A 24,655-nucleotide genomic window follows, 5' to 3' on the forward strand; every position below is an offset into this window, starting at 1 on the left:
TCAGAACTTGGCACGGGAGCTCAAGGAGAGAGCTGGAAAGACCTCCACAAATTTAGGAAGAGTGGTTTCCCTCAGTAAGCATTCTGGCAAGAACAAGCGAGAGGGAGCGATGAAGACGCTGCCAGCACTTTTCACTCTGAATTTCATTTGGAGACTGAATGGGCCGCAAAGGATGACTATAGATCAGCAGTCACTGGACCATCCATTTAGCCTTAGTCATCACATCTTGAGCTGTTTTGTAGTTGTTTATGTCGTACACCGAAAACCGTCAATGCAGATTGAAGCCGAGGCTGTCATGCAACGCACAAAGCGCTGTCCCAGGTACTGGCTACACCATAGAAATGGAATACACGGGTAGAATGGAAATTACCATGACAAAGGGAGTCCTAAAATAGGTGGAGCTTAACAGCCCAGACATTATTTCTAAGTCAAATAATAATAATAATAATTGAATAATAATATATCAGTTTGCAATTTACAGCCTACAGTAACTTTGAGGGGGTGTACTAAGGAACATCAATGGAAAAATTAGCGATCGGTTGAGGTTTGACTTGCCGGATTATCCCAGATTATCATTCCTAACAGACAGGACTAAGGGCCAGATTCATTGACAGGCCTTGGACTAAGCCATGGATTAGGCCTTAGTTCAATTAGGGCACTTAACTAGCTTTTATAAACGTGCTTAGAAAAAAAAAGTCACTGAGATGTATCTCACTCCAAGTTACTTTCAGTTAAAACAGCTCAAACATTTTAGTCTGGGACTAGGCTTAAGCCTTGTCTGTGAAACTGGGGGATAATGTTTATTATGTATATACTAGATAGGCTATTAATATGTGTCTGAGTAACTTTTAATGTAACTTTCATGGTTACTGAAATATTATTAAAAGGCTGTTGAGACATGATGTAGGCTATCAAAACGCTTTAGCCTATTGGGCATTGGTATTATGCGTCAAAAGGAAGTTTTATTCCATATTGTGACATATATCGAAAGTGAAATAGCTTCTCAGACAAGATAAATAAAAGTATAATTGATTGGATTGTTGGATCGTTGTGGTTTGCTATTGCTGTGATCTCATGATGTGAGTGACAGGTTGTCCCGCCCTCGCCTCAGCAAACACGCGTCATCAGAGATGAGAAGAGATGCTGGTGCAAGAGGGAAGGGAAACTATTTTGGGTCAAGCCTCAGTTTGAGAGTATTATTTAGACCCTCTAAAGGTCTAAGTACTCCCGTATTATTCTTCAATTTCAATTATTTTTCTACTTTGAAGATCGTCGATTGTCTTTATTCGGGTGTAAATTATCATCCAGATCACCGCTGGAACTTGGACAGCGTCGTCACGCGGAGCCTGTTACTTTTCTCAGCGATATTAGGACTGGCCAATCACAATCGTTTGTGATTACAGTATAAGGTATTTTATTTAGCCTTTGTACAGCGGTTGCTGTTACTGACCTCCGTTATATAACAGATATATAATTTATATAGAATATTTGGAATTGATAGATGTAAAAAAAATAGCTTTGAAATGTTCTTAACGAACTAATATTTGTATGCGGTTTAATAGAGAAATTAGGCTTTGTGAGCCACCGAGCGCCCCCTGGAGGAAGAATGCATGATGCCCTATTGTTAACAGTGACACATGCCGTCCAATGAGCTCAGACAGTCTTCTCATGTCGACTTTCTGCGGCAAGTACGGAGTTTAGATCCAGTGCTGTTCTGGACTGATGCGGGAATAAAGACGGCCACCAGTCGTCAACGTTAAACACATAGACGCCGACTTATAAGTTTAAAAATCGTGTGAGTAAATGGGAATCAACGTCTTCCGAACAGAATGTAAAGAATTCCTTGAAGGATGTGGGGAATTGAAGGCTCGTGCGCTGCGCTGTTATTGTTGTTTTTGGCTTATATCTCCGTTTCCTCGGTTAACGCCGGTAAGTTTGCGTGGTTGTATTCATTCAGACAGGAATGTTATTTTTATATATGGTCATTATTGGGCTTTTGTGCTAGACATAGAAAAAGACACGAAACCCTGTTACACTATTTTTGCATGAATAAACAGAATGGCAACTGTTTTTATCTTAATATTACAAACAGTATGCATAGTAAAAAGCATTTTGATATGTTCACATTGGCAGAGAACAGACAGGTTGCGGGTATGAGATGAATAAATGATGCGCTACTACCTGTTCAGCCCTTCATTGGGAAGCAGAAGACGCTCGTGGGTTTCCACTGTTCATTCAGACTGCATGTAAATGTTGTGAACAATTCATGTGATCCTAATTGATTCTGTTCACAGATACAGTAGAAACCTGGTCGGTAGACAGAGATTGCAGTTTGAACGCACAATAGATCACATTTGAGAGCTCTGGGATTTAGGGCATTTGTCTGGATGCATGCAGACACATTATAGATTAGTAGGCTACTGAATTAATTTGTTAAATGGCTAATGATCTGATAACTAGTACAGCTAAATAACTATAGCAGAATAATGTTTACTTTGTCAAGGTCACAAATTCACCCCATTCAATTTGCATTTATCTTTCTCCATTAATTGAACCTTTCTAAGCAATATCATTTAATAGCCTATCAATGTTTTGTTGCATTATGCTTCCCCCCCCCCCCCCCCCCCCCCCCGGCCTATATATAATCTAAGAATCATGGTATTGTTTATTTATTTATTTAAAAAAAAAAAACATATTAAACAATAGCTGATATGAAGTGCCGATACTTTTGTATGACAATGTAAATGGCTACCACAATTAATGCACATATATCTTTTTAAATTAAAATAACTGCAGTTTGCAGAAACACTGAAACAAATAGCATAACAATTTTTTTTAGGCAAATGTATTTAAATATTCATAACACTAACTGTCTAAATGAGTAAGTTTTAAGCAGTTTGATTCACATATGGCGTGTGTTTTTTTGTGGTTGCATGAAAATGAGTGGATCACCTGACACCTAAAAATGATAAAAGTGAAAAGTATCGGCAGTAATTTGAAATTTCTCCGAGTTTGCTAGATGTCATGCTGCTTGCTTTATGTGGATGTGTAACATTTGGTGTGCACTATTATTGTGATTGTTGTACAATGTAGACAGATTTGTTGACGATTTAATGGATGAGAGCATTGAATGTTGTGTTGCTCGCATTCTGTGTGTAATATTAGATTTAAAAAAAAAAAAAATGCAGCAAATGGCAATTCTGCTGTCATTTTTACCCAAGCCAGAGACATGATACACTGTGCAAGTTTGGAACTGTTCGCCAAACACTTACCCCGGCCATTCCACTCTTTTTTTCTTACCAAGACATAATATGCTCTGATCATTCGCTGTTTTTAAATGATCAAAACAAAATGACATTAATCTGATGATATCGGTGTATCAGTAATAATAGCCATCAAGAAACCTATAGGACTGCATGCGTTCCATTTACCTCAGAGGAGGGATGTCGGTCACACATTAGATTAGGGTCCACTTCTCACTATTAACTAACTATTATCTACGACTTGTGCCTAATTACTGCTTATTAATGGTTTGTAAGGTAGTTGTTAAGTGGATGTAGCATATGGTGATGGTGAATAAGGCATTCATATGTGCTTTATACGTACTAATAAACAGCCAATAATCTAGTAATATGCATGCTAATAAGCAACTTAATAGTGAGAATTGGACCCTAAACTAAAGTGTTACCGGGATGTCGTAACTGGGAATGACGTCACGTTCCAGTAAACAGGTCAGAAATCTAAGATGGATGCGTCCAGGCAAGCCTTCATTATGCTTGCTCTATTAGAATACAAACACATAAAAAAAGCAGTATTTTGCACAGATAATACCTCATGTCCACAACTAGAGGTTGGATAGCACTGAATTTATTGAGGCAGACAAACAGAAGTGCGAATAAGCAATACTACTGTTTCACAGCGGTTGATGCGCTGAGCAGCCATATTGGATTCTGAAGTCGGGGTTGTTGCGCTTCCCCCGAGTTTCCCAGTCACAACTCCGACTTGAGGACGCGTTCCACTCAAAAGTTCCTATGAGGACTAGGACTTTCCCACCTCGGAGAACAAATGGAGCGCACCATTGAAGTCGGCATGAAATGGAAGTTTCTTCGCTATTGTGGCGTATATCCAAAGGGAAATGGCTTTTCGAACAAGAAAAAATGTAGGGCGGGACTTGATTTTGTGCTCCGAGAACTGATTGGATCATGGTGGTTTGCTATTGCTGTGATGTCATGTGAGTGACAGGTTTTTGGCGCCCTTGCGCCAGTAAACACATCAGAGAAGAGATGTCGCTGCAAGAAGAAGGGGATGTTATTTTGATGAAAAATTACGAGGGCACATTACAAAAAATAATGATGTGCACGGATTAAGCATTTATAATAAACATTGCAATATTCCATAAAAAATATAATTTTTTAAATTTGATTTCATGGTGACTTGAAATTGACTAGAGGAAGTCGACTGTGAGTTTATCCTATAACAGTTGTTTGGTAAAGGAGTTCGGTCTGCTAGAACAGACTACTATTTCACATCAATAGCACCTGTTTTGACAATCTGAAAATTACAATAGTGTAGAAATACACAACAAAGGCTCTTTTATCAAAAAAGATGCTGTGAAGTGATATGGCCAATCCATATATCTTGTTGAAATAAGAGCGCAGCGTGTGCTACATGATTACGGTGCTGTTCTGAGCTGCTAATGTGTAACATTGTGTACAGATTAACTGTAATAGACATCCACAGCTCACAACACACACAAGCAGACACTAATAAAGCACACCGAACCGTTTTCACTCTGCTTTTCTCTTTTATGTTGTCTAGAGAAGCAACAAAGCCTCTGTCCATACGTCTTTATACCGAGGCATTGGCAGTGATGCAGGACGGAGGAATATTAATGAAGAGAGCCAGTGACATTTCCACACCATTATGAAAAGAACACGGTTTCAAACAGCCTTTCTAATACAGAGAAGCAAGAGGAAGCAGGTGAAACAAACATGCCGGAGAATAACTGATCAACTTTAAAGCTGCATGATGGTTTAGTCTTATTACAGGCCTGCTGTATTTTGTTATGACGCTTGTGATGAAAGGCAGAGGTGCCCACGCAATGTGCAACGCAGAGCTCCGAGCTCTCGCATGTTTGTTTCATCTGACAGTGTCAGGCATCTCATCAAAGCTACGGGAGGACATTGCGAATATGTTATGGGTCTGATGTTGTTTAGTGGGGCCAGTCGCCCCTGTGCATTGCATATTAGAGCAAATCTATCAGTTTATCACTTTGAGATTCTGTGTTTGATGCATTAAGATAGGGATGTCAGTCAATGAAAGATTTTAATTGCATAAAATTGCTGAATTAATCACAATCACATAACTTAATATTGAATTGACAAAGGCCCCCAAATATAGGCAGGCAATAGAATGTTATTTGTCTTGTTAAGTGTATTTTGGTGAGTCACATGAAGCCTGAATTGCTCATTGGTTTAGAGCTGTGATTTTGTAGTTAATGCACAAGATATTAATACGTTGAGCTATGGTGCTCAGGTCAGACTCAAAGCTGTTTATATTGTAAAATTATGTTATGTTCCAGCCTTATGCTAAACTGCTTTAAATTACTTTTTTCTTTCACATCAATCTGCACTCCATACACCATAATTACAAAGCAAAAAAACTGGAATAATTAAGACTTCTTAATGTTTTTGTCTTTTATTCCCACTAAGGCTGCATTTATTTGAGAAATATTGCAAAAATATTATTACAATGTAAAATAACTACTCATAACCAGTGTAGTCACAGTTACTTTGAAAAAGTAATCTGATTACTCATTTAAAAAAAGTAACTTAGTTACTTTACAGATTACTTGATTTTAAAAGTAACTAAGTTATATTACAAGTTACTTTATTAGTTAAAATCAGCAGCTGCCGACAAAAAATCCCCGCCGCCTCAACATAAAAATGACAACCGGTTTTGCCAACACTCACTTTATTGGAAGTGCATTTTTAACAATAACGTCAACAATGTATCTCCTGACATTTGAACTTAAAAATGTTTTCCTGAAAAAATACATGTTTTTATAAAAAATTAAATAAAGACAGTCTTTCTTGAATTCACTTAACATAAATACTTGTTTTTTCATAAAAAATAAAATAAAGACAGTCTTTCTTGACCTGACTACAAATGTTTCTTCAAATTTGACGTAGTGTTTTTGTAGCTAGATAGCACTTTGTTGCCACCAGCACAGAGTGTACAATGAACCTTAATATTGCCCTCTTTAGCTGACACAAACTCAAAATAGTGACGGGGTGATGCGGTGGTGACGTGTTCATGTAACATGTAAGGGTGGTGCTGCCAACAAAGCACATAAAAGCTGTCACAATACCGGCAAAAGTAATGATTATGAATATGTCAAATATAGCAAGGAGATATTTTAATTGTTTATTAATAAACAATTGTTTTCTGTCAGTGTCGGCTGCAAAGATGAAGTTGACGATGCTGACTCGCTATCTTCGCAGTAGTGAACACGCCAGAGAGAAATGCACATTTGCACATAATGCACATTACATAAGCAGAGAGCAGTCTGTTTTATTTCGTTTTGAATTGTTCTGTTTAAAAGTAGACATTTCAATATAGATATATTTTTCAGGTCTGTGAGGCAAGTAGGCTACCTACTTGAGTTTCGATTCATTTATGAGACGAGCTCCAGTTCACGCGCCGGCGCCTCCTGTCGTGATTATCTATTGTCTGCTATATTTACTTCTTATTTATTAAATCCAGGCAATTGGTCGCTGAAAAATTTATTAAAATTAAAATACAATTAATACAATTTTATTTATTTTTTTAACAAAGGTTTTGTGCTTTCTGTTTGAGGTCTCTGTGAAAGTATTAAAGCAGTCTTTTAGTGCCGCTTTCAGAGCGGTCACGTCCACATTGTTTTTTCTCATAAACGCGAACACGAAAAAATTTAATAAAATGAATATTTTATGTTCTGTGGAGAGCCAACCCTTCTTCATCCGGTGGGTAGCTTAGTATTACTTTTGGTTTGCGCAGTGTGTATTTCCCTAATATTAAATATAAAATGCATGTGTAGACTGATATTTTTATAATATCTAGACTCCTTTATTAAGGGAGTATGGATATATAAACAGACGTTTCAATATATTGGTATTAAATGCATTTTCTGAGAATTTATATTTCACGTTTTTTACTGCAAATGATACCTCCATAACGCTGGAATTGCCCAATTTTAAAGAATTTATCCTCAACTAGTTTTGTGGTGTAGGTCTACGTATTTTATAATGTTAACTTCAAATAATACTAATAGGGAAGGATAACTCTGGGAGTTGGAAGGGGTGTGTCGCGATTCTGCCTTGCGACACAGATTCGTGGATCTGAGAGTCGCGATTTCGGTTTCATATTATACAGCCCTAATTTTTACTAAGGAAAATGACAAAAATAGTAACGCACAGTGACTTGGATAAGTAACTTTAATCTAATTACTGGTTTGGAAATAGTAACGCGTTAGATTACTCGTTACTGAAAAAAAGTGGCCAGATTAGAGTAACGCGTTAACGGCATCACAGCTCATAACTAATCATTCTAATTTGCTGATTTGGTGCTCAATAATTATCAGTCATTATTGGTGCTCTATTATTAATAATGGTCATCAATGTTGAAAACAGGTTTTGATACATTTGTTCAAGGATTCTTTGATTTGATGTATAGAAAGGTAAATGAACAGCATATAAATGCTGTTTTTATTATGCTTATGCCACAGTTGGCCACTACCGCTCCTGTTTATGTTTATTTTACGATAAAAGTTAAGTTTATATCCGCATCCTTCTTCCCTGAACTTGAACTTTGTTAGTTACGTTCGATCACTTAAATTCACATTATTTGATCTAGTTCTAATGAAATAATGCAACTGTGTACTGAATTATTACTCATTCGGGTCACTTTATTTGAAAAATAAAATTTGTGGGCTAGCGCAGCACTTGGTTAAAACAATCATACTAAAATACATTTGAGTGTTGAAAGTTATGTTATAATGTTACTCTGTGCGTTCGCTCGGTGGCTGGTATGAGACACTTGTTGCACATTGCAGTAAGCTAGATCGATATTAGAATACCATTAAAAGCTGGATGACTTGTGTTGTTAAATGGCATGCAATTAATTTCAAAATATATTTTATGTTGGAGAAAATGCTGTATAACTGTTACTAAAGATTATGCTATGTTAGCCTCTTGACAAAATAATGTTGTCTCTAAGGCATGGTACAAACACGTTACACATACAATTAGCATGGTGGATTCTCACTGCATGATATTACTCTCGCATTGTCAAGAATATCTGAAAATAAGAGGCGGTCAGGTGGAGTGCAGACTCCAAGCTAAGATATTATTAGATGCTGGAGGGGAGCAGTTTGCATCGCTTCCTCTGAGTTCAAGACAGGCCATTGGTGTGTGGATCAAAGACTGGGATTTGAATCTCAAGGGTTTAATATTCTCAGTCTGGAGGTCAGCCTGAGCTGTGAAACCACTTATAGACTTCAGGCAAAACTGCCTCCTGTCATCACTGAATTGTTTATCAGAGGTTCAGTTTTTACTCTCCATAAGGGAGCTTTGCTAAATTACTAGCCTACAGTAAGATATTTTCACAGGTCAATGAAATAATGAAACATTTGGTGACCAAAACGTACCCTGATAAATATCCCTCTAAGGCTTCCTGTGGGACAGCAGTGCTAAGCTAAATATTTACGAGGACTGCCATGTCCAGGGACAGAGGACGCAGTCAAGCCAAGCCAAGAGATTCACCTCATTGCCTTGGCTCCCTAAATCAGGGCTGTAGGTCTAGGTAATGCTGCTGTCCACCTGACTGCACAATCCTCAGACACAAGACAACCAGAACGAAAAACTCTTGCTTCCTACAAGGGCGACTGGCAAACATGCATGAGTTCAATGTGACATGTTGAAAAATGAATCAAATTAACTTTTCCAAAGGGCCAGTATTCCTAAGCAGTGCTCATTGCAAGATTGCCGGTTGAGTGAATACCTTGAAAGTCTATACATTCAAAACACGTTTGTCTCTGCAGACAGGCTAATACACTTTAGGTTTGGTGTCTGGCTGCAAGCCAAGGACCTATAGAACATTCACATGTTTACCTATGGATGGGATCCAGAAAGACTTAATGAACGTCTTCTGCCTGTCCGGAGGTAACTCTTCAGTGGTGGTAACAAATATATTCAAGTCAGCTTGACCCTCAAATTATAAGAAGGCAATTTAAGTTAAAAGGCTTAATTAGGTGAAGCGCTGGTGTTGAAGACTTTTGGAAAATATCCAAATAAAAGGCAATTTATAAAACACATCCATTCATTAAAGGTGAAGTGTGTAACTTAAGCGATACTGAATAGAATATTTTTTCACAAATACTCTCACAGTCAACCAACAAAAGGCTTGATTATATTTTCTCCGAATTTCTAACTGGAAACATTGAAACACTTTTAAAGGAATAGTTACCCAAATATGAAATTTAACCCTCATGTCATTCCAAACCCTAATGCCTTTCTTCCATGGGAACCAAATGGAGAAGTTTAGCAGAATGTTCATCCTGCTCTTTTCCATAAAAACATAATCACTGGGAGCTTAGAATAAGTACCCCATAAATAAATACCCCAATTAAGTAAATAAAAGTGGTTCATACAACTTTATACACTATATTAGAGTCTTCTGAAGTCATATGATAGTTTTATGTGAGAAAGAGAAGTTGTTGTTCTCTGAAAATGGTCAAATTTGAGCATATTCAAACTTAACGTCACTGTAAGTGATTTAAATATTGGCCAGTTCCTTACACTAAGATATTTTCTGACTTCAAAAGACCAGTGATATTTTAGTAATATTTATATACTATTATATTATTTATTCATATTTTGAATGATCTTTTATTTGTATATTTTCATGTTTAAATTTACATTTTGAAGTGAACTAACCTTTTGCACAACAAGATTTCTTGAAGCATGAATTCTGGGATCCGAATGAGAACCCCACAGCCAAGTTATGTTTCTGAATGCACGTTACATTCCTCCCCTATTTAAAGTGTAATGTATGACTGTTCCAAACACATCCTGCCCAGTGGGAAACATATTGTCTCCTCAGGGATGACTGGCTTTCTCTGTCTGTCATCCCCTTTAAATACACAATTTCCCATCTGCAAGGTGTGAATTTGTTACATTGTGATGGATGACGTTAACCAGACAACCATTTCACTCTGTAGTCAACAAACATTACTGATGATTAGAACCTCATGCACCGATATAATATGCAACGGCCGGCATATTATCATTCTGACAAGTGATGACACACAACACGACTTCTGACATCTTCGCTGCAAAACTTTTCCATTTAATTCACGAAACAAAATGCCCAATGGCCAAACAGCGGCTGGCTTTGTGTACTCTAGGCTGTGCCAGGCCATTTTCTTTGTTTGATGACCATCAAAGACAAAGAGGCTGGTTCAGATAGCAATCTAAGAGCTCTCATGCAGTAAATAAAAGTAAAGAGCAGTGGAAATATTGATCTAGAGCAAACATGGAGCTGAGCATCAGTGCATTTCCATTAGCCAAATCACACTTTTAATTTCGGTATTAGACAAAAATAGCTAGAGAATGACATAACAAAGACGTTAACGGAGACGCAATGAATCATTTGTTTGGTAAATAATTTCATACTAACATCATAACCGCCCAAGACAACCAAGATGGGTCTTGCTGCAGACATGCATTTTCTGTGACGTCATATGAACTGTAAATAAGTTGTAAAGGTAATATTGCATAAGAGTTGTTGTTTCGATTGAGTATGTGTACAAAAAATAAGCAAGCAATTTCTGCATAACTATATGCATCTGTGATGCACACTGCTGCTGTTGCTACAGAGCAAGTATGGACTATATAGACACGCTGCTGTGAGCATATAACATGCGCTACCGTTGTATGAATTGACATACAAAAATCCTGTATCAGATCTAGGCAGGTGGAGCTGGGGGAGGTAGAGGATTTTAAAAAAAACCTCTGATGGCATGCTGTAGGACCAGCTTACTGAAAACATTGAGCCAGAATATTTAAATGTTGAGCAAGCAATCTCATTGGCTGCAGAACCAGCAGAGGTCAGCCAGCTTTTCGACAATCTTAAGTTTCATTGGGAAAAATGTGCAAGAATGATCTTTGTTGTTGCAAAGTACACACAACATTACACCCTAGCACATAGCGCAGTTCGGCAAACACTTGCATTTTCTGCAGTTTTAATGTTCTTGTGCATAAATGAGGGACTATAAAATGAGAGAGGTCTTGCAGTATGTCACATCAGTACCTTTTATCCCTTTATGTCTTTTTTGTGTCTCCTCAGACAGTTTATCTGCTCCGCTCAATGTGACCATCAAACCACTGGAGGGGAACTCAGCGATAGTGACATGGGAGATTCTGGAGGGAGACCCAGTCATTGGGTTTGCCATCACCCAGCAGGTACTGAACCAGTTTATGGTCCATTTCGAGTCCTTACATGTGCAAAACAGGGGGAAATCACCACATAACTCAAGTTTAATGAGGCAATATCATGGAGGAATGCTTGTGTGAGCATGTTAGTTATGTGTCAGTGTAGACTGGTCTGCTTTCTCTTCGAGGGCACATGCTGTTGATGTTTTAGGTGGCCTTGAGCTTTCTGTAAATGTTTTATGCGTGCATGCATTAGTGTGTGTGTGTGTGTGTGCAGATTTGAGGAAAGCAGTCACTGTGGAGACCTCAGTAATAAGGACTGCAGTGACCATCTGCTGGAGTACAAAGCCATTACAGCTTGTCACCAAACTGAGCAAGACAGAGTTTCTGCAGTGTGTGTGTGTGTGTGTGTGTGTGTGTGTGTGTGTTAATTTTATCTCCTCATGAATTTCCCATGCCACTTATCACAACTATGATTTCAATAAGAATTGAGGTGATAGCACTGTTTATTAGTGCACACTATAAATCTGTTCTGACAATGACATCATCTATGCAGTCTTTAGTGAATAAGACATTATTAAAGTAAACATTAAACAGCATTTGATATCTTTTTTTTACTAAGATACATGAGTGAAACAGATGGATCAATCTTAAGTACTATACATATTTTATATTAATGCTGTATTAAGAAGGATAGATAATCACATATATATTTTCAGTCAGGTCTCAGGTGTTCATTTTAACAGACTATAACATTTATTTTGCATGAAAATGAATGCTTCATAAGCTTTGAAGTGGAAAAAGACTACTATTTTGTATTACCAAATAGTTATATAGAATAGGAACTATTTTTCCTTTCTCTCCATTTCTGAGTGAAACTATCACTCTGAGTATAACTATAGATAAACTATATCTGGAGATTCATGAGATTGTATTGGGGTGAAGTTTGCTACTAATTTATTTATTTAATTTGAAGTTATATTAAATGCATTGAACACAAAAGTTATTATGTTCTGGAATAAATTAAACCAAGCAAAACTCGATTTTTTTTCCATTAAATGTTAAAAATAATGGCTTTCACAATGTTACATGGCTTCAATTACCCATTTCATCTTTCAAAAAAGTAGGAAAGATAGCTTTGTGTCAGGGTTATATTTAATTTCTTGTGTTTTGTTTTTATTCTCCCTGTTCTTGTTTGCCTGTGTTCTGTTTTCCTAGTTAGTTTCCTTGTTTGTAGTTACACACACCTATTTCTGTTTTGCTGATTACCTCTCCCCATGTATTTAAGCTATGAGTTCTTTCTGTTCAGTGTTTGGTCTCGTTTGAATTTATGTGTTGTGGTTGTAAGTTATTTCCTAGTTATTTTCCTGCATGTTTCTCTTGGATTTTGTTGAATGAAAGGACTATTGTGAACTCTACATCATTGTGCGCTTATACGGCCACACACCTCGTGACAGAAGACCGTTTGCCTTCTCCGTTCAGAGCAAACTAATAAAAATCTCGAGGACCATGCCAATGACTTTCTAGACCTACCGTGGCAAACCAATTTTCCCAACCGCTCCCTGTGTGTATTTTTTCGAGGAAGCTTAAATGTGCGGTGTAAGGCATGCCTACCTGGTGTTGGTTTTCCTCGAGAGGATTTGGCCACGTTTGTGGAGTGGGTGCTGGAGAACCAGCCTGGTCATAGAATGATCATCACCAGATCGTCTGGTCATCAGCTCCACCTGGCCAAGAGGATTCCCTGGCTCCGCCTTCAGCCACAGAGCCCTTGGCTTCTCCCTCCCTCGGTTCCACCTAGGACCGTCATCCATGCTGCTCCACCGGGCTCCCTTGTCCCTCAGGCTCCGCCTTGGTAAGTCTTCACTCTACCTGCGCCACGGACTTCCGTACCTTAAAGGTTGTATCTGCGATTGTGGGTGACGTCACTTCTGTTTGTGTTTGAAGCGAGATCCCAAACAAACCAAGTTAGCTCGCCCCTCCCTCCCGTTTCGTGCATCATGAAAAAAAAAAACGATCTTAGCGCATTTCTTAGCTAGAGCTACCCAAGTTTAGTCGAGCTTCGCTCATATTATTTCAAGAAGGATATTTTCACACACAGTTCACATCCAAACAAGTCAGCACTAGGAGCTACTCACCTGTCCAGACGAAACAGTGCAACCTCGGCATTCGATTAAAAACGTTTTATTTAATTTTTTTATTTAATTTCTTTCCACCGTTCAAAAGCCTTCCCGATAACTACGTGTCTTGGAATAAACACGATGGTATTCCCTCGCCCTTATCATCCTCCTCCTCCTCCTCTTGGGGATTGACCATAGACAGTATGGGATTGACTCAGCCATGTTCAATTTCTCTTGTTGATAGACGCTGGCTTCTTCTTCAGCTCCGACTTCGCGTGCAGCCGTCACCGTGCACGAGCGCAAAAACTCACAACACCCAGCCCCTGTCGGTGATTGGTTGGAACACTGTTTATTTTGGTTTTGAGTGGTTGGTGAAACCAACTGTTTTTGTGTGAAGATCTCAGAGCCTAGGCTGCCTACAGAGACGCGTTTTTTTGACAGCTTGCCTATGGGGCGGGCAGCTAGCGGATCGTTAGGAAAGATTAGATGAATGTGATAATTTATGTTTGGGCCTGAAATCGCTGATACAACCTTTAAGCTGCTCTTTGCCCCCCCACCCCTACGGCTCCGCTTTCCCTCCGGCTCCGCCTCGGTCCTCAGTCTTACCGACTCCTCGGAAGCTCGTCGCTGTGGCTCCACCTAGGTCTTCAGAGCCATCATTGTTACTTTGTCCCATCGGCTCTTTGGCTCCAGCTGGATCTTCACCTCCATCAACCTGCTAAGTTTCCTCCATGACCCATCCCTCTGTCGACACCACCATGGGCCTTCATACTGGTTGTGGTCTGGGTCCCGCCAGGCTCTTCCTGCTCCTGGCTCCTACCGCCATCACGCCTTGGTCTCTCGCACCGTCCTCTCTTCCAAATTCTTTTCATTCACCTTATCCACGTCCTCCTGAGTTGGACTATTAATTCGAGTTACGTCACGAGTATGCACCTTTCCGAAGCGGGGGTGTGATATCAGGGTTATGTTAAGTTTCTTGTGTTTTGTTGTTATTTTCCCTGTTCCCATTTGCCTGTGTTCTGTTTTGCTGATTACCTCTCCCCATGTATTTAAGCCCCGAGTTCTTTCTGTTCAGTGTTCGGTCTCGTTTGTGTTTATGTGTTGCGTTGTGGTTTTAAGTTATTTCCTAGTTATTCTCCTGCGTGTTTCTCTTGGATTTTGTTTAATAAAAGGACTATTGTGAACTCTCCATCGTCGTGCGCTTTGTTAAAGCCACTCTCCCCATGACACCTGGACGGAGTGGTGAAAATAAGAGGACTTGGTGACATCAACCAAAGAGGAAAGTTGTTGTAGACACAGAGCAAAATATTACATACTGATTATATATTACAATGAATTTCTCTGGAAAAACATACACTGATGAAGTTAATAGGATGAATTTTGATTTCATGTTGACTTACATTGTGTGTGGCGTCAACCACATTTATCCTTGGATTATTATCATAATCCTCTCAATCTCATTATTTTTTTCTAATTTTGATGTTTATAGAAGAAGGACGTTCGTATGCTGCGATTCATCCAGGAAGTGAACACCACCACTCGTTCGTGTGCATTATGGGACTTGGAGGAAGACACAGAGTACATTGTGCATGTGCAGTCCATTAGCATGAGCGGCACCAGCCCCCTGAGTGAACCGGTTCTGTTCCGCACTCCCAAAGAGTCAGAGAAACTGGCCTCAAAAAGCCCAGGTAACTACCAAAAGCAAAAAAATTTTTTTGACAAAATAATCCATAATACCATATTTTTTGAAGCACTTCAGATGATTATTTTGGAAATTGCATCTTAAAGTACTAAAACTTAAAAGTAAAAGCATCGTAAAGAGTTAACATCTTGCAACTGCACATTTATTTAGCATATTCACAATGTAATTTCTTGTAATTTCAACATTATATGTTGCAGGACCATTAAATTATGTCATAATTTACTCACCCTCATGTCGTTCCAAATTATTATGACTACTTTCTTTTTGGAAGAATATGCTGGTGAATATAATAAAAGTGAATAAGGACTGTTATGTACAGCTCCAAAACATCCTAAAAGTAGTTGCACTATATTCCAAGTCTTCTGAAGCCATTGATACTCATTAAGCTGATGCTTTTATCCAAAGTGACTTACAAATAAGGAATAAAACAAAGCGATTCATATTAAGGAGGCAGTAACATGTGAAATGCTGAAATACAAAGTTTAAAATTGTTCAGAGGAGTATACAGGTACTGGCTGAGAATACTAGAGAAAACTAGAAGAGATGAAATTCACTTCATTATTGACTGAACATTTTGACGTCGGCTGTAGTTCTTTGTGGTGTGTTGAGTGGAGAAATTGCAAAGTCTGATTCACGAACAGATTATTCCTTTTAGGGAAGATCTTTCAGTGAATAGATTGCTCATGTTCACAAAACTGGTCTGAATGATTCAAACATTATGAATGTATGAACCACATTTTTACTCTGGTGATTTTTGAAGCTTGAAATCTCCAGTGTCCATTTATTGCAATTCTATTAAAAACTGACTAGTATATTTAAACAAAATGTCTCCTTAATGTTTAAAGAAAGAAAGACACACACACACATTCAGATGAACTACATGATAAATGATGACAGAATCTTCATTTTAGGATGAACCAGTCATTAGCTTATATAAATTACTATATACAGAGATACAATACTGATATCTTTGTACAGTTGAAAAAATAGATTCGTTTGAAAGATGACTAAACGGTCAAATCATTTCCGTAGAGGGAAAAAAAAGCCACAGCAGGGAGGTGGTTATACAACCGCTCTAAAAATGGTGTTGTGTCATAATTCAGGGCATGAAGTGCTCACTTTTGTGCGTTTTACCAATGCATTTTCTGTTAAGGAGCTTGTCTTATCTAGAGCAACACACAATACAGCCAATTTCCATGTTGTGTAATACATTTCGATGACCTACTTACTTGGACAAACATCTGCCGGGGAGGATTGTGTTCCTGAAACACTTGTCATTTTATGGGTGAGTGTCAGTCCTTGGCACTGGACTGTGTTGATGACATTTAGTGTCAAACCATCAGTTGTGCAGGTTAGAGTCGGGGCAGGAGGTGTAACCGCAGACATTAGTAAAATGTCAAATTATACCTTTTTATCTTACACATCTATGTTTTTGGGAAAAGAAAGCAACTGATTTAGTTTCAAAGAATAGTTCTCATAAAAAATGTGAATAATAGGCTAAGTCATACATTTATCTCATTTGCTATCATTATATGTAAACTACTGTTCAAATGTTTGGGGTCAGTAAGATTTTTTTTAATGTTTTTGAAAGAAGTAAGTTTGAAATAAGGCAAAATACAGTAAAAACGGCAATATTGTGAAATATTTTTACAATTGAAAATGACTGTTGTTCATTTTAATGTGTTTTAGTGATGGAATATTTCCAGCAGAATTTCTTCAATCTTCAGTGTCACATGATCCTTCAGAAATCCTTCTAATATGGTGATTTTCTCCTCAAGAAACAGTTTCCATTATTATACATGTGCATGTTGCGTGAAAACCGTGATACATTTTTCCAGGATTCTTTGATGTTTAGAGCGTTCAAAAGAGCAGCATTTATTTGAAATAAAATAATTTATTTTGTGTTAAAAATAATTTACAAAAATGTTACAAAATAATTTATTTTGTAACATTAGGAATGTCTTTATTTTCTTTACTTCTTATCCTTGCAGGATAAAAAAAAAAAAAAAAAAAAAAAATCACACTGACCCCAAACTTTTGAGCAGTAGAGTATAACAAAGGAAAATATAATAATATATTTTGTATATGTGCCCTGCTATTTAGATATTGATTTTGGCATTTTGACAACTAAACAACATTTCATAGGTTTATGTCACTCAAAATAGTACAATATTAAAATACTGTTAAACATTATATAAAATACAGTGGGGTAAAAAAAAAAAAACAATCTAATTTAAACCTGAATAATTTAAATTTAATTAAAAATTAATAATATTTGAGTATTTTAACCAATTTAAAGTTATGTTATAACATGAATTTGAAATCGGTAACTCTTGTTTAACACCTACACTTATTATCATTATTTAACTACATAAGTTCATTAAATCCTAAAATCTATTAAAAATATTATTGTTATGCTGATAATATATATATATATATATATATTATACAAAATTATTTTGATCATTTTTTTCACAAGTGATCTCTGACTTTTAGGACTCCCTATAAAAATAAAAATTACAAGCTGGCCTGTAGATTAATCTATTATTATATTTTAAAGACACTCTAGTGTCATATTCATTAAGGTATAAAGTTCTCTTTTTCAGGATCCATGGTAAATCTGTTAACTCTGCACTAATGCCATCTGTGATGGATCAGGGGTAGAAATGTGCTTAGAGTACTTTACAGATGGCTAATTTTTAGCTGACGCATGTGTCAGTTAGATAGCAGGAGCGTTTACAAAAAAACTGTTTAATCATCAGGCATTAGTGCTCATGTTACACTCTAATTAAGTGATCACCATCACACTTCACTAAATACCAGAGCAGCTAATAAACACAGACAGTTAATCTGTCTCTCCGCTGGCCTCCCCTCTCCATCGCTTCAGGGTGGCTTCGTGTTTTTTTACTGGACTCATGACATGTATTGATGTCGATGGTGAGCTGAAAAATGCCTCAACTTTTCCCCTGCACTCAAACGCCTGAGACATCCAGTTTTCACCTAAAGGGTATCGAGTTTTTCTTCAAAGAAAGAAGAGGCGCACAAAGAGACGAGTGTAACTTCTCCCTGCAGTCATTATGAAGCACAACTCTTCAGATAAGCAGGACGTTGAAGAACTTGGCTTTTCCCTCTGCGGTTAATCAGTGAACACAGACCAGAGCGCTACGTACAGTTTCTTTTAAATAACAAGGCTTTAATTAGAAGACACTTTAAATCTTCAGCCAAGAAAGTGACCCCTGAGGTCTTCTCCCAGTGAGAGGAGAGCTCAACCCTGAAGTGATCCTCACAGTCATCCGCTTCGACTTGGGTTTTATGAGTTGAATTGTGATTCTTTTTTTTTTTTTTTTGCATGAAACCTAAATAATAAATATATCTGAGACTGAGGCAGAGAGGATGGTTTCCTTTAGGCTCCACTTTATATCCTCTTGAGGCTAATTAAAGAACCCTCGAAATTGGTTTTAATTCCTTAAATAATGCTACTGTGGTTTTGAGTGTTGTCACGGTGCCTGTGCTTTGATAACTGCAGAAGTGTGCTTGTTTTCTGACTATATGAGTGAATGAACTGTGTTTGTTTGAATCCACACAGATGAAGTGACCATGGAGGAGGTTGGCCAGGCCGCCCAGCTCAGGGCTGGAGAGCTCATTATCATTGTGGTGGTTCTCGTCATGTGGGCAGGTCAGAATGTGACCAATGATCAAACCGTTTGACCAATGATCAAATGTTGACTGGAGAGATTCACATTGGCTACATTTACACAGCAATAGATATATTTCAAATGTGGAAATAGCCTATGTGAATTTCTCTAGTCAACATTTGATCATACAGTGATGCTTGAAAGTTTGTGAACCCATTGCAGAATCTGTGAAAATGTGGATGATTTTAACAAAATAAAAGGGATCAAACAAAATGCAGGCTATTTTTTAGTTACTGTCCTGAATACAATATTTTACATAAAATATGTTTGCATATAGTCCACAAGACAAAAAATAGCAGAATTTATCAGATAAGATGTCTACATTTTTGTTTTGTACAGGCCTTCGGAAGCTACAGAAGATACTTGCATGTTTCCCGGAAGAAAAATTAAGTACAATTTACCTTGGTCTTCAAATTAAAAAAGATTAAAAGTTTAAATCGATTAAATCGCCGTGTTTCCTTCTGGAGCATCAGTGAATGTTTGAACCTTTTTTAATAGTTGTGTTTGAGTCCTTCAATTGTCCTCAGTGTAAAAAGATGGATCTCAAAATCATACAGTCACTGCTGGAAAGGGTTCAAATATGCAAAAGATGCCGGAAAACTGAAGAATTTGTAAGACCAAAGGGATTTTTCTGAAGAACAGTGGGCAGTTTAACTGCTTAGGACAAACAAGAGACTCAAGAACAACCATCACAAAATAAAATAAAATAAAAAATAAATAAATCGAAATCTCAGGCTGAATTTTTTTCAGCTATTTCTTGTGGAATAAATGTAAACATCTTTTACGTAAATTATCTTATTCAGGAAAATACTAAATAAAAAATAACATGCACTGTGTATGATCCCTCTTATTTTGTTAAAATTATTCACATTTTCAGATTCTGAAAGGGGTTCACAAACTTTCAAGCATCACTTACTTTACTTACTTAGTAAATCACTTATATACTTACTGATATATATTCCATGAAATCTGAAAGCTTTATTATATATTTGTATTATATTTAATACAAAAATATTCAAATATTATTCTAACAAATATTCTGAAATGATTAAATGTATTATTACAAAGTATAAAAGCTATAAATATTACCATTTCCACATTAGAAAATATATTTTTTTGACTTTTTTTTAATCGTTTTTTTAAGTTCTCGCTGCTATGATTAAATTTTTTGCCCAAAGTGAGAAACGTTTTTGCATTCCCATTTGATTTAAGTCACAGTAACACTTATAATTACTTTTATGAATAAGTCATTAAGATTACATAATGCTTAACATATCAGTAGTTCATAAACATTCAGATATGAATACAAGTTTGTAACTATATATTTTTAGAATAAAGTTGAATAACATTTGAATGTTGTGTGTGTGTGCGTGTGTGTATTCAGTAGTGAATTCACATACAATATTTAAATTTAGTTTCATGACATGTCTAACTCTTCGCGTCTACATTTGCAAATAATGGGTTTTGATAAAGTTGTCATTAAATGTTTAAGATCTCTAGTCTGTGGTCATAAATGTGGTCCATGCTAGAGTGGAGAAAAGACAAGAGCGTATCTAAAGTTATGATTGGGTCTTATAGAGGCTTTCTTTATCTTTTTATAATCCACGTCAAGTCTTTTAGAAGACGAGGGAATAAATCACCAGACAGGACAGTACTAGCACAACTTAACTCAAGGCCGCAGTGCAGCTCATCATCCTGTTCTAGTCCAGCTATAATTTGTATGTTATTATTTGGGGCAGAATCATGCCGCAATCCATCATTGTATTTTTTTCCTTTCCTTCTTTCGACAATGTCTCATCCATCACCACCACTCTCCCATCCTGTCTTCAACTCTCCGAACCCTCTTTCATTTGTGCACAGGTGTGATAGCTCTGTTCTGCCGCCAGTATGACATCATCAAAGACAACGAGCCCAACAATAACAAGGACAAAGCCAAGAACTCGTCAGAGTGCAGTACCCCAGAGCACCCTACGGGGGGACTACTGCGCAGCAAGGTCTAATTCAGCCTTCCCCTGTCGGCAATAATAGGCTTTAGCCTCAGGACAGGTATGTTGGTTGATTGTGTGCTTGCTTGACTTAATCGAAAGTGTAACATATCGCATTATCGTCTTTTGTGGTTTCGTAGTATTTATGATATGTTTGATTGTTTGCTTGTCTAATACAAACCATGTATGGTTCCCATGGTTAAAAACATGGGAAATTGTAAAGTACTTGCAAGGCAGCGCTGCATTGACATCCCTCATTCTAGTTCAGGTTTGTTCTAATCCGCTAAACCAAACAGCGCTTACTGTACATTCAGTCTCATGTGTGCCATTTTTTTTCAAATACTTTTTTTCTAATTTTATATAATATACATTACAATGTACACTACCATTTAAAAGTTTGGAGTTTTTTAAAGACATTTATAATGTTACAAAAGATTTCTGTTTTAAATAAATGCTGAAACGTTATTCATAAAAGAATCCTGAAACAACTGATTTCAACTGATAATAGGAAATGTTTCTTGAGCAACAAATCAGCATATTTGAAAATCAGCATAAGATGAGTAATGATGCTGAAACACACAGTAATTAATTACATTTTAAAATATAATAAAAAAGAAAACATTTATTGTAAAATTATTATATAATATTTCAAATATTACTTTTTTTTTAGCAATAACCATTTTTACTTTTAAAAAATGCAGCTTTGGTGAGTATAAGTGACTTAAACTTAAGACTTAATTTACTTAACCCAAACGTTTAAATGGTAGTGTATGCGTAAATTTACTATAATTACTATATATAATAAATTATATTGTCGATTTTTTAGTTTAGAATTAAAGTTTGAAAAACTTCCATTGAAAATGTTACCAATAGCAATGATGTCATCAATATTTGCATGCCTAACTGCAAATGGTCAACTTCCTCGCATCTATTAGCATAATTAATTGCAATTTTTGTATGATTTCATCTTACTGGCATATTTTATTATTTTAGCAAAGTGGCTCTGTTCCAAAAGCTAGTTAACTGAAATGCAACCAACCGGTAATAAGGGACTTCTCTTCATAGACAGCAAATCTGTAAGTAATAGAAATAGCACTTTTCATGTGACACAGATGAGAGACTTGACTATCCCCATGTCACAATGCGGATACTATCCATCCTAAAATAGTATGTGAGACTAAAATAAGTGTGTTCTAAAGCATGGTATGTTGAAAAGAGTGTGGCAATATTTTCCAGATGGTCTACAATTTCTGGTAGATTTTCGAAGTGTGGATCCGTGCACACTCTAATGGGCTAATATTGCCCACAACCCATTGTGATTTGGAGGAGGTTTAGAACTACAAACACAAATATAATATCTTAAAAAAACTACAAACATGGCAGATGTGGGAGGAGGAAGCGCTAACAAGGATGCTAAAGAGCGCAGCCTCACGCAAGTCAGACGTTAGCGCACCTCTTGAGGTTTACACGCACAGCTCTTACTGGCCGACGTCCGTTACATGTACATACTTCTAGGGCGAAGTATAAGTAGGCAAAGTGGGATGCAGCATCACAATTGAATTCAGTAGAATTTGACGTTAGCATGTTGCTAAGCTAATGGCATTATAATCTAATAATAATAATAAATATACAAAACACAAAATGGCAGATTAAATAGCTACAAATATTTTGATATACCTATTATATATAACTATTTTTTAAGAAATAAATAAATGTTTATAATTGACATTACTCTCACTTTGTCTGCCATCTTGGATTTGTAGGATTGCTCATCAATCACAATGCATTCTGGGATTGCCTTCTTTACAAAGGATACATGCAATGCTAATGCTGCCTATACCTTTTAGAACTGTATTTGCTTTATTTAGTAGTAGACCAACATCGATGGTTCCATGAACCTTAAACATCCATTAAACCTTTCCTTTCCACAAGTTTTTTTATAGTAGTAAAAGGTTCTTAGATCATTGAAATGTTCTTCACACAACGACAAAAAATGGTTCTTTTAAGAACAGTTCACTGGAAATGCCATCACTGCGAAAATCCTTTCGGGACCTTTATTTTTAAGAGTGTATGGTGCCTTAAAATGCTGGCCATGTAGGCAGTTTACTAGATTTTGGAACAGAGTGTGTGTATTGATTCCTGTGTGTAGCCGACTGACAAAAAGAGAATAAGCTAGCCTAAAGCTTGAACATTGTTCTTTTGCTGCCTTGCAAGCACTAGTTGTTATTCCTTGAGGAAATGCAAATCTTTTGGTCTTTTAACTCTCATTTTGTTTCGTCTTCCCAAAAGTGCTCCGAGACAAAAACAAGTAAGCCATCAAATCACAAAGTTGTGAAGCCCATCTCTCATCCTCAATCAAACAACCTTTAAGTATTCCCATCGACCAACATGAACTCTTTGGTGCTTGTCTGTTTGGGACATTGAGACAAACTTGAGGATGAAATGGACAGGATGGTTCCAGAACTGCAATGCTGGAAGTTTCAGCCGTTAGAAGCGAGTTGTTGAGTTTCGATCTACAGCTGCCTCAGCTGAAGGACTCAAACCCTGCTGTGAGCTGGAAGACCAGAGACGTCGTGCCACCAGGAGTGTCTTTGGCTCCTGGGTAGGCTCACAGAGATAAGGAGAAACCTGCCACCCCGCATAAACCTTAAATAAACCAGGAAGCTGTGTTGTGAAAAAGAAGGAAGAGCATTTTTCAGAGCTCACCGTCATTATCAGCTCTGAACCAGGATCAGGTCTCTGACAGGGGTGACATTATGATATTTCACTTCACTATCTCTCCATCTCTTGTACTTGGTTCTTTCTTTTCACACCTCTAGATTTGTTTCGTTTTCTTTTACCCTCCAGCAGCCAATCACGCACCGTCTAGGTAATTTGATGTTGTGTAATTGGTGCGGTAGGATCTTTCTTCTCGGCACTCTTGCTCTCAGGGCATTCAGGAAAACATCCATTGGAAGATGATGGACCAGATCAGATTCACGCACCTGCGGCTCAATCACACTGTTCAGACCGAACTGCACATCAGAGATTGATGAAGAGCTCCATATTATAATAGTGATAGAAAACCTATTTAATCGCTTGTTTGTCTCAAGTAAATCAATAGCTTGTCTCTAATGAGCACATTACTGTACAGCGATGGCTATTTTGGTCTTCATTCATTAGCATATTCGGCATGAGTATGGCTATTTACCGCTTTTATGTGCCGCTAAGATACAGGGTTGGGTGCCTTTTCCCACACAGGCTTTTCTGGATTACCGTCCCTTAAAAAAGTGCAGTCTTAAAGTCAACATGAAATCAAAATTGACCCCATTTACTTTCATACTACATCTTTCTTGTTTTATCGTGAATGATTCCTCTGTTATTCAAACGGGGGAAAAAATAAAATAAAAATAATTTGTTTCCACAATATATTAATTAGTTTCCCCGCTTTAGTTCAATCATGTTCACAGTTTAATTAAATGAAGACAAGGGAACAAATTAGTAAAACATGGCCACAAATTAATATATTTTGTGGAAATGAGTTCCTAATTCATCACTACAATATATCTTTTTTCTTCTTCCATGTAATATGCAGTTCTCTGTAATTAAAAAGAATCATCTTTTTTGTTGGTCAGGGTTTTTGTCTTTTGATTAAAATACCATTCAAAATGTAGTCATTTTTCAGATGTATTAATGTTGTTAATTG

General features: G+C 37.1%; 1 protein-coding gene across 5 annotated transcripts; it reads left to right on the plus strand.

Annotated features, from left to right (window-relative positions):
• The first annotated feature begins 1,139 nt into the window (after window positions 1-1,139).
• Window positions 1,140-24,340, plus strand: fndc5b (fibronectin type III domain containing 5b). Of its 5 annotated transcripts, none has more exons than XM_079590869.1 (8): window positions 1,140-1,409; window positions 4,819-4,980; window positions 11,386-11,501; window positions 11,749-11,873; window positions 15,078-15,276; window positions 18,877-18,966; window positions 20,846-21,031; window positions 23,260-24,340. In XM_079590869.1, the coding sequence occupies exons 3-7, from the start codon at window positions 11,450-11,452 to the stop codon at window positions 20,983-20,985; spliced, it is 606 nt and encodes a 201-aa protein (XP_079446995.1). In that variant the 5' UTR covers window positions 1,140-1,409; window positions 4,819-4,980; window positions 11,386-11,449; the 3' UTR covers window positions 20,986-21,031; window positions 23,260-24,340. The 5 variants fall into 5 exon arrangements, with proteins under 5 accessions (XP_079446995.1, XP_079446996.1, XP_079446994.1 ...); XM_079590868.1 differs by lacking the exon at window positions 1,140-1,409 and adding an exon at window positions 1,679-1,929; XM_079590870.1 differs by lacking the exon at window positions 4,819-4,980.
• The last annotated feature ends 315 nt before the right edge of the window (window positions 24,341-24,655 follow it).

The sequence above is a fragment of the Phoxinus phoxinus genome (assembly GCF_949152265.1).
Source record: "Phoxinus phoxinus genome assembly, chromosome: 19".
Classification (NCBI taxonomy): domain Eukaryota; kingdom Metazoa; phylum Chordata; class Actinopteri; order Cypriniformes; family Leuciscidae; genus Phoxinus; species Phoxinus phoxinus.

Bases quoted from the DNA above. Each gene is read 5' to 3' on its own strand.
- fndc5b (XM_079590866.1), top strand. From the start codon at position 1,851: ATGTGGGGAATTGAAGGCTCGTGCGCTGCGCTGTTATTGTTGTTTTTG. The intron at 1,930-11,385 runs GTAAGTTTGCGT...GTGTCTCCTCAG, and splicing joins CGTTTCCTCGGTTAACGCCG to ACAGTTTATCTGCTCCGCTC. The intron at 11,502-15,077 runs GTACTGAACCAG...TGATGTTTATAG, and splicing joins GGTTTGCCATCACCCAGCAG to AAGAAGGACGTTCGTATGCT.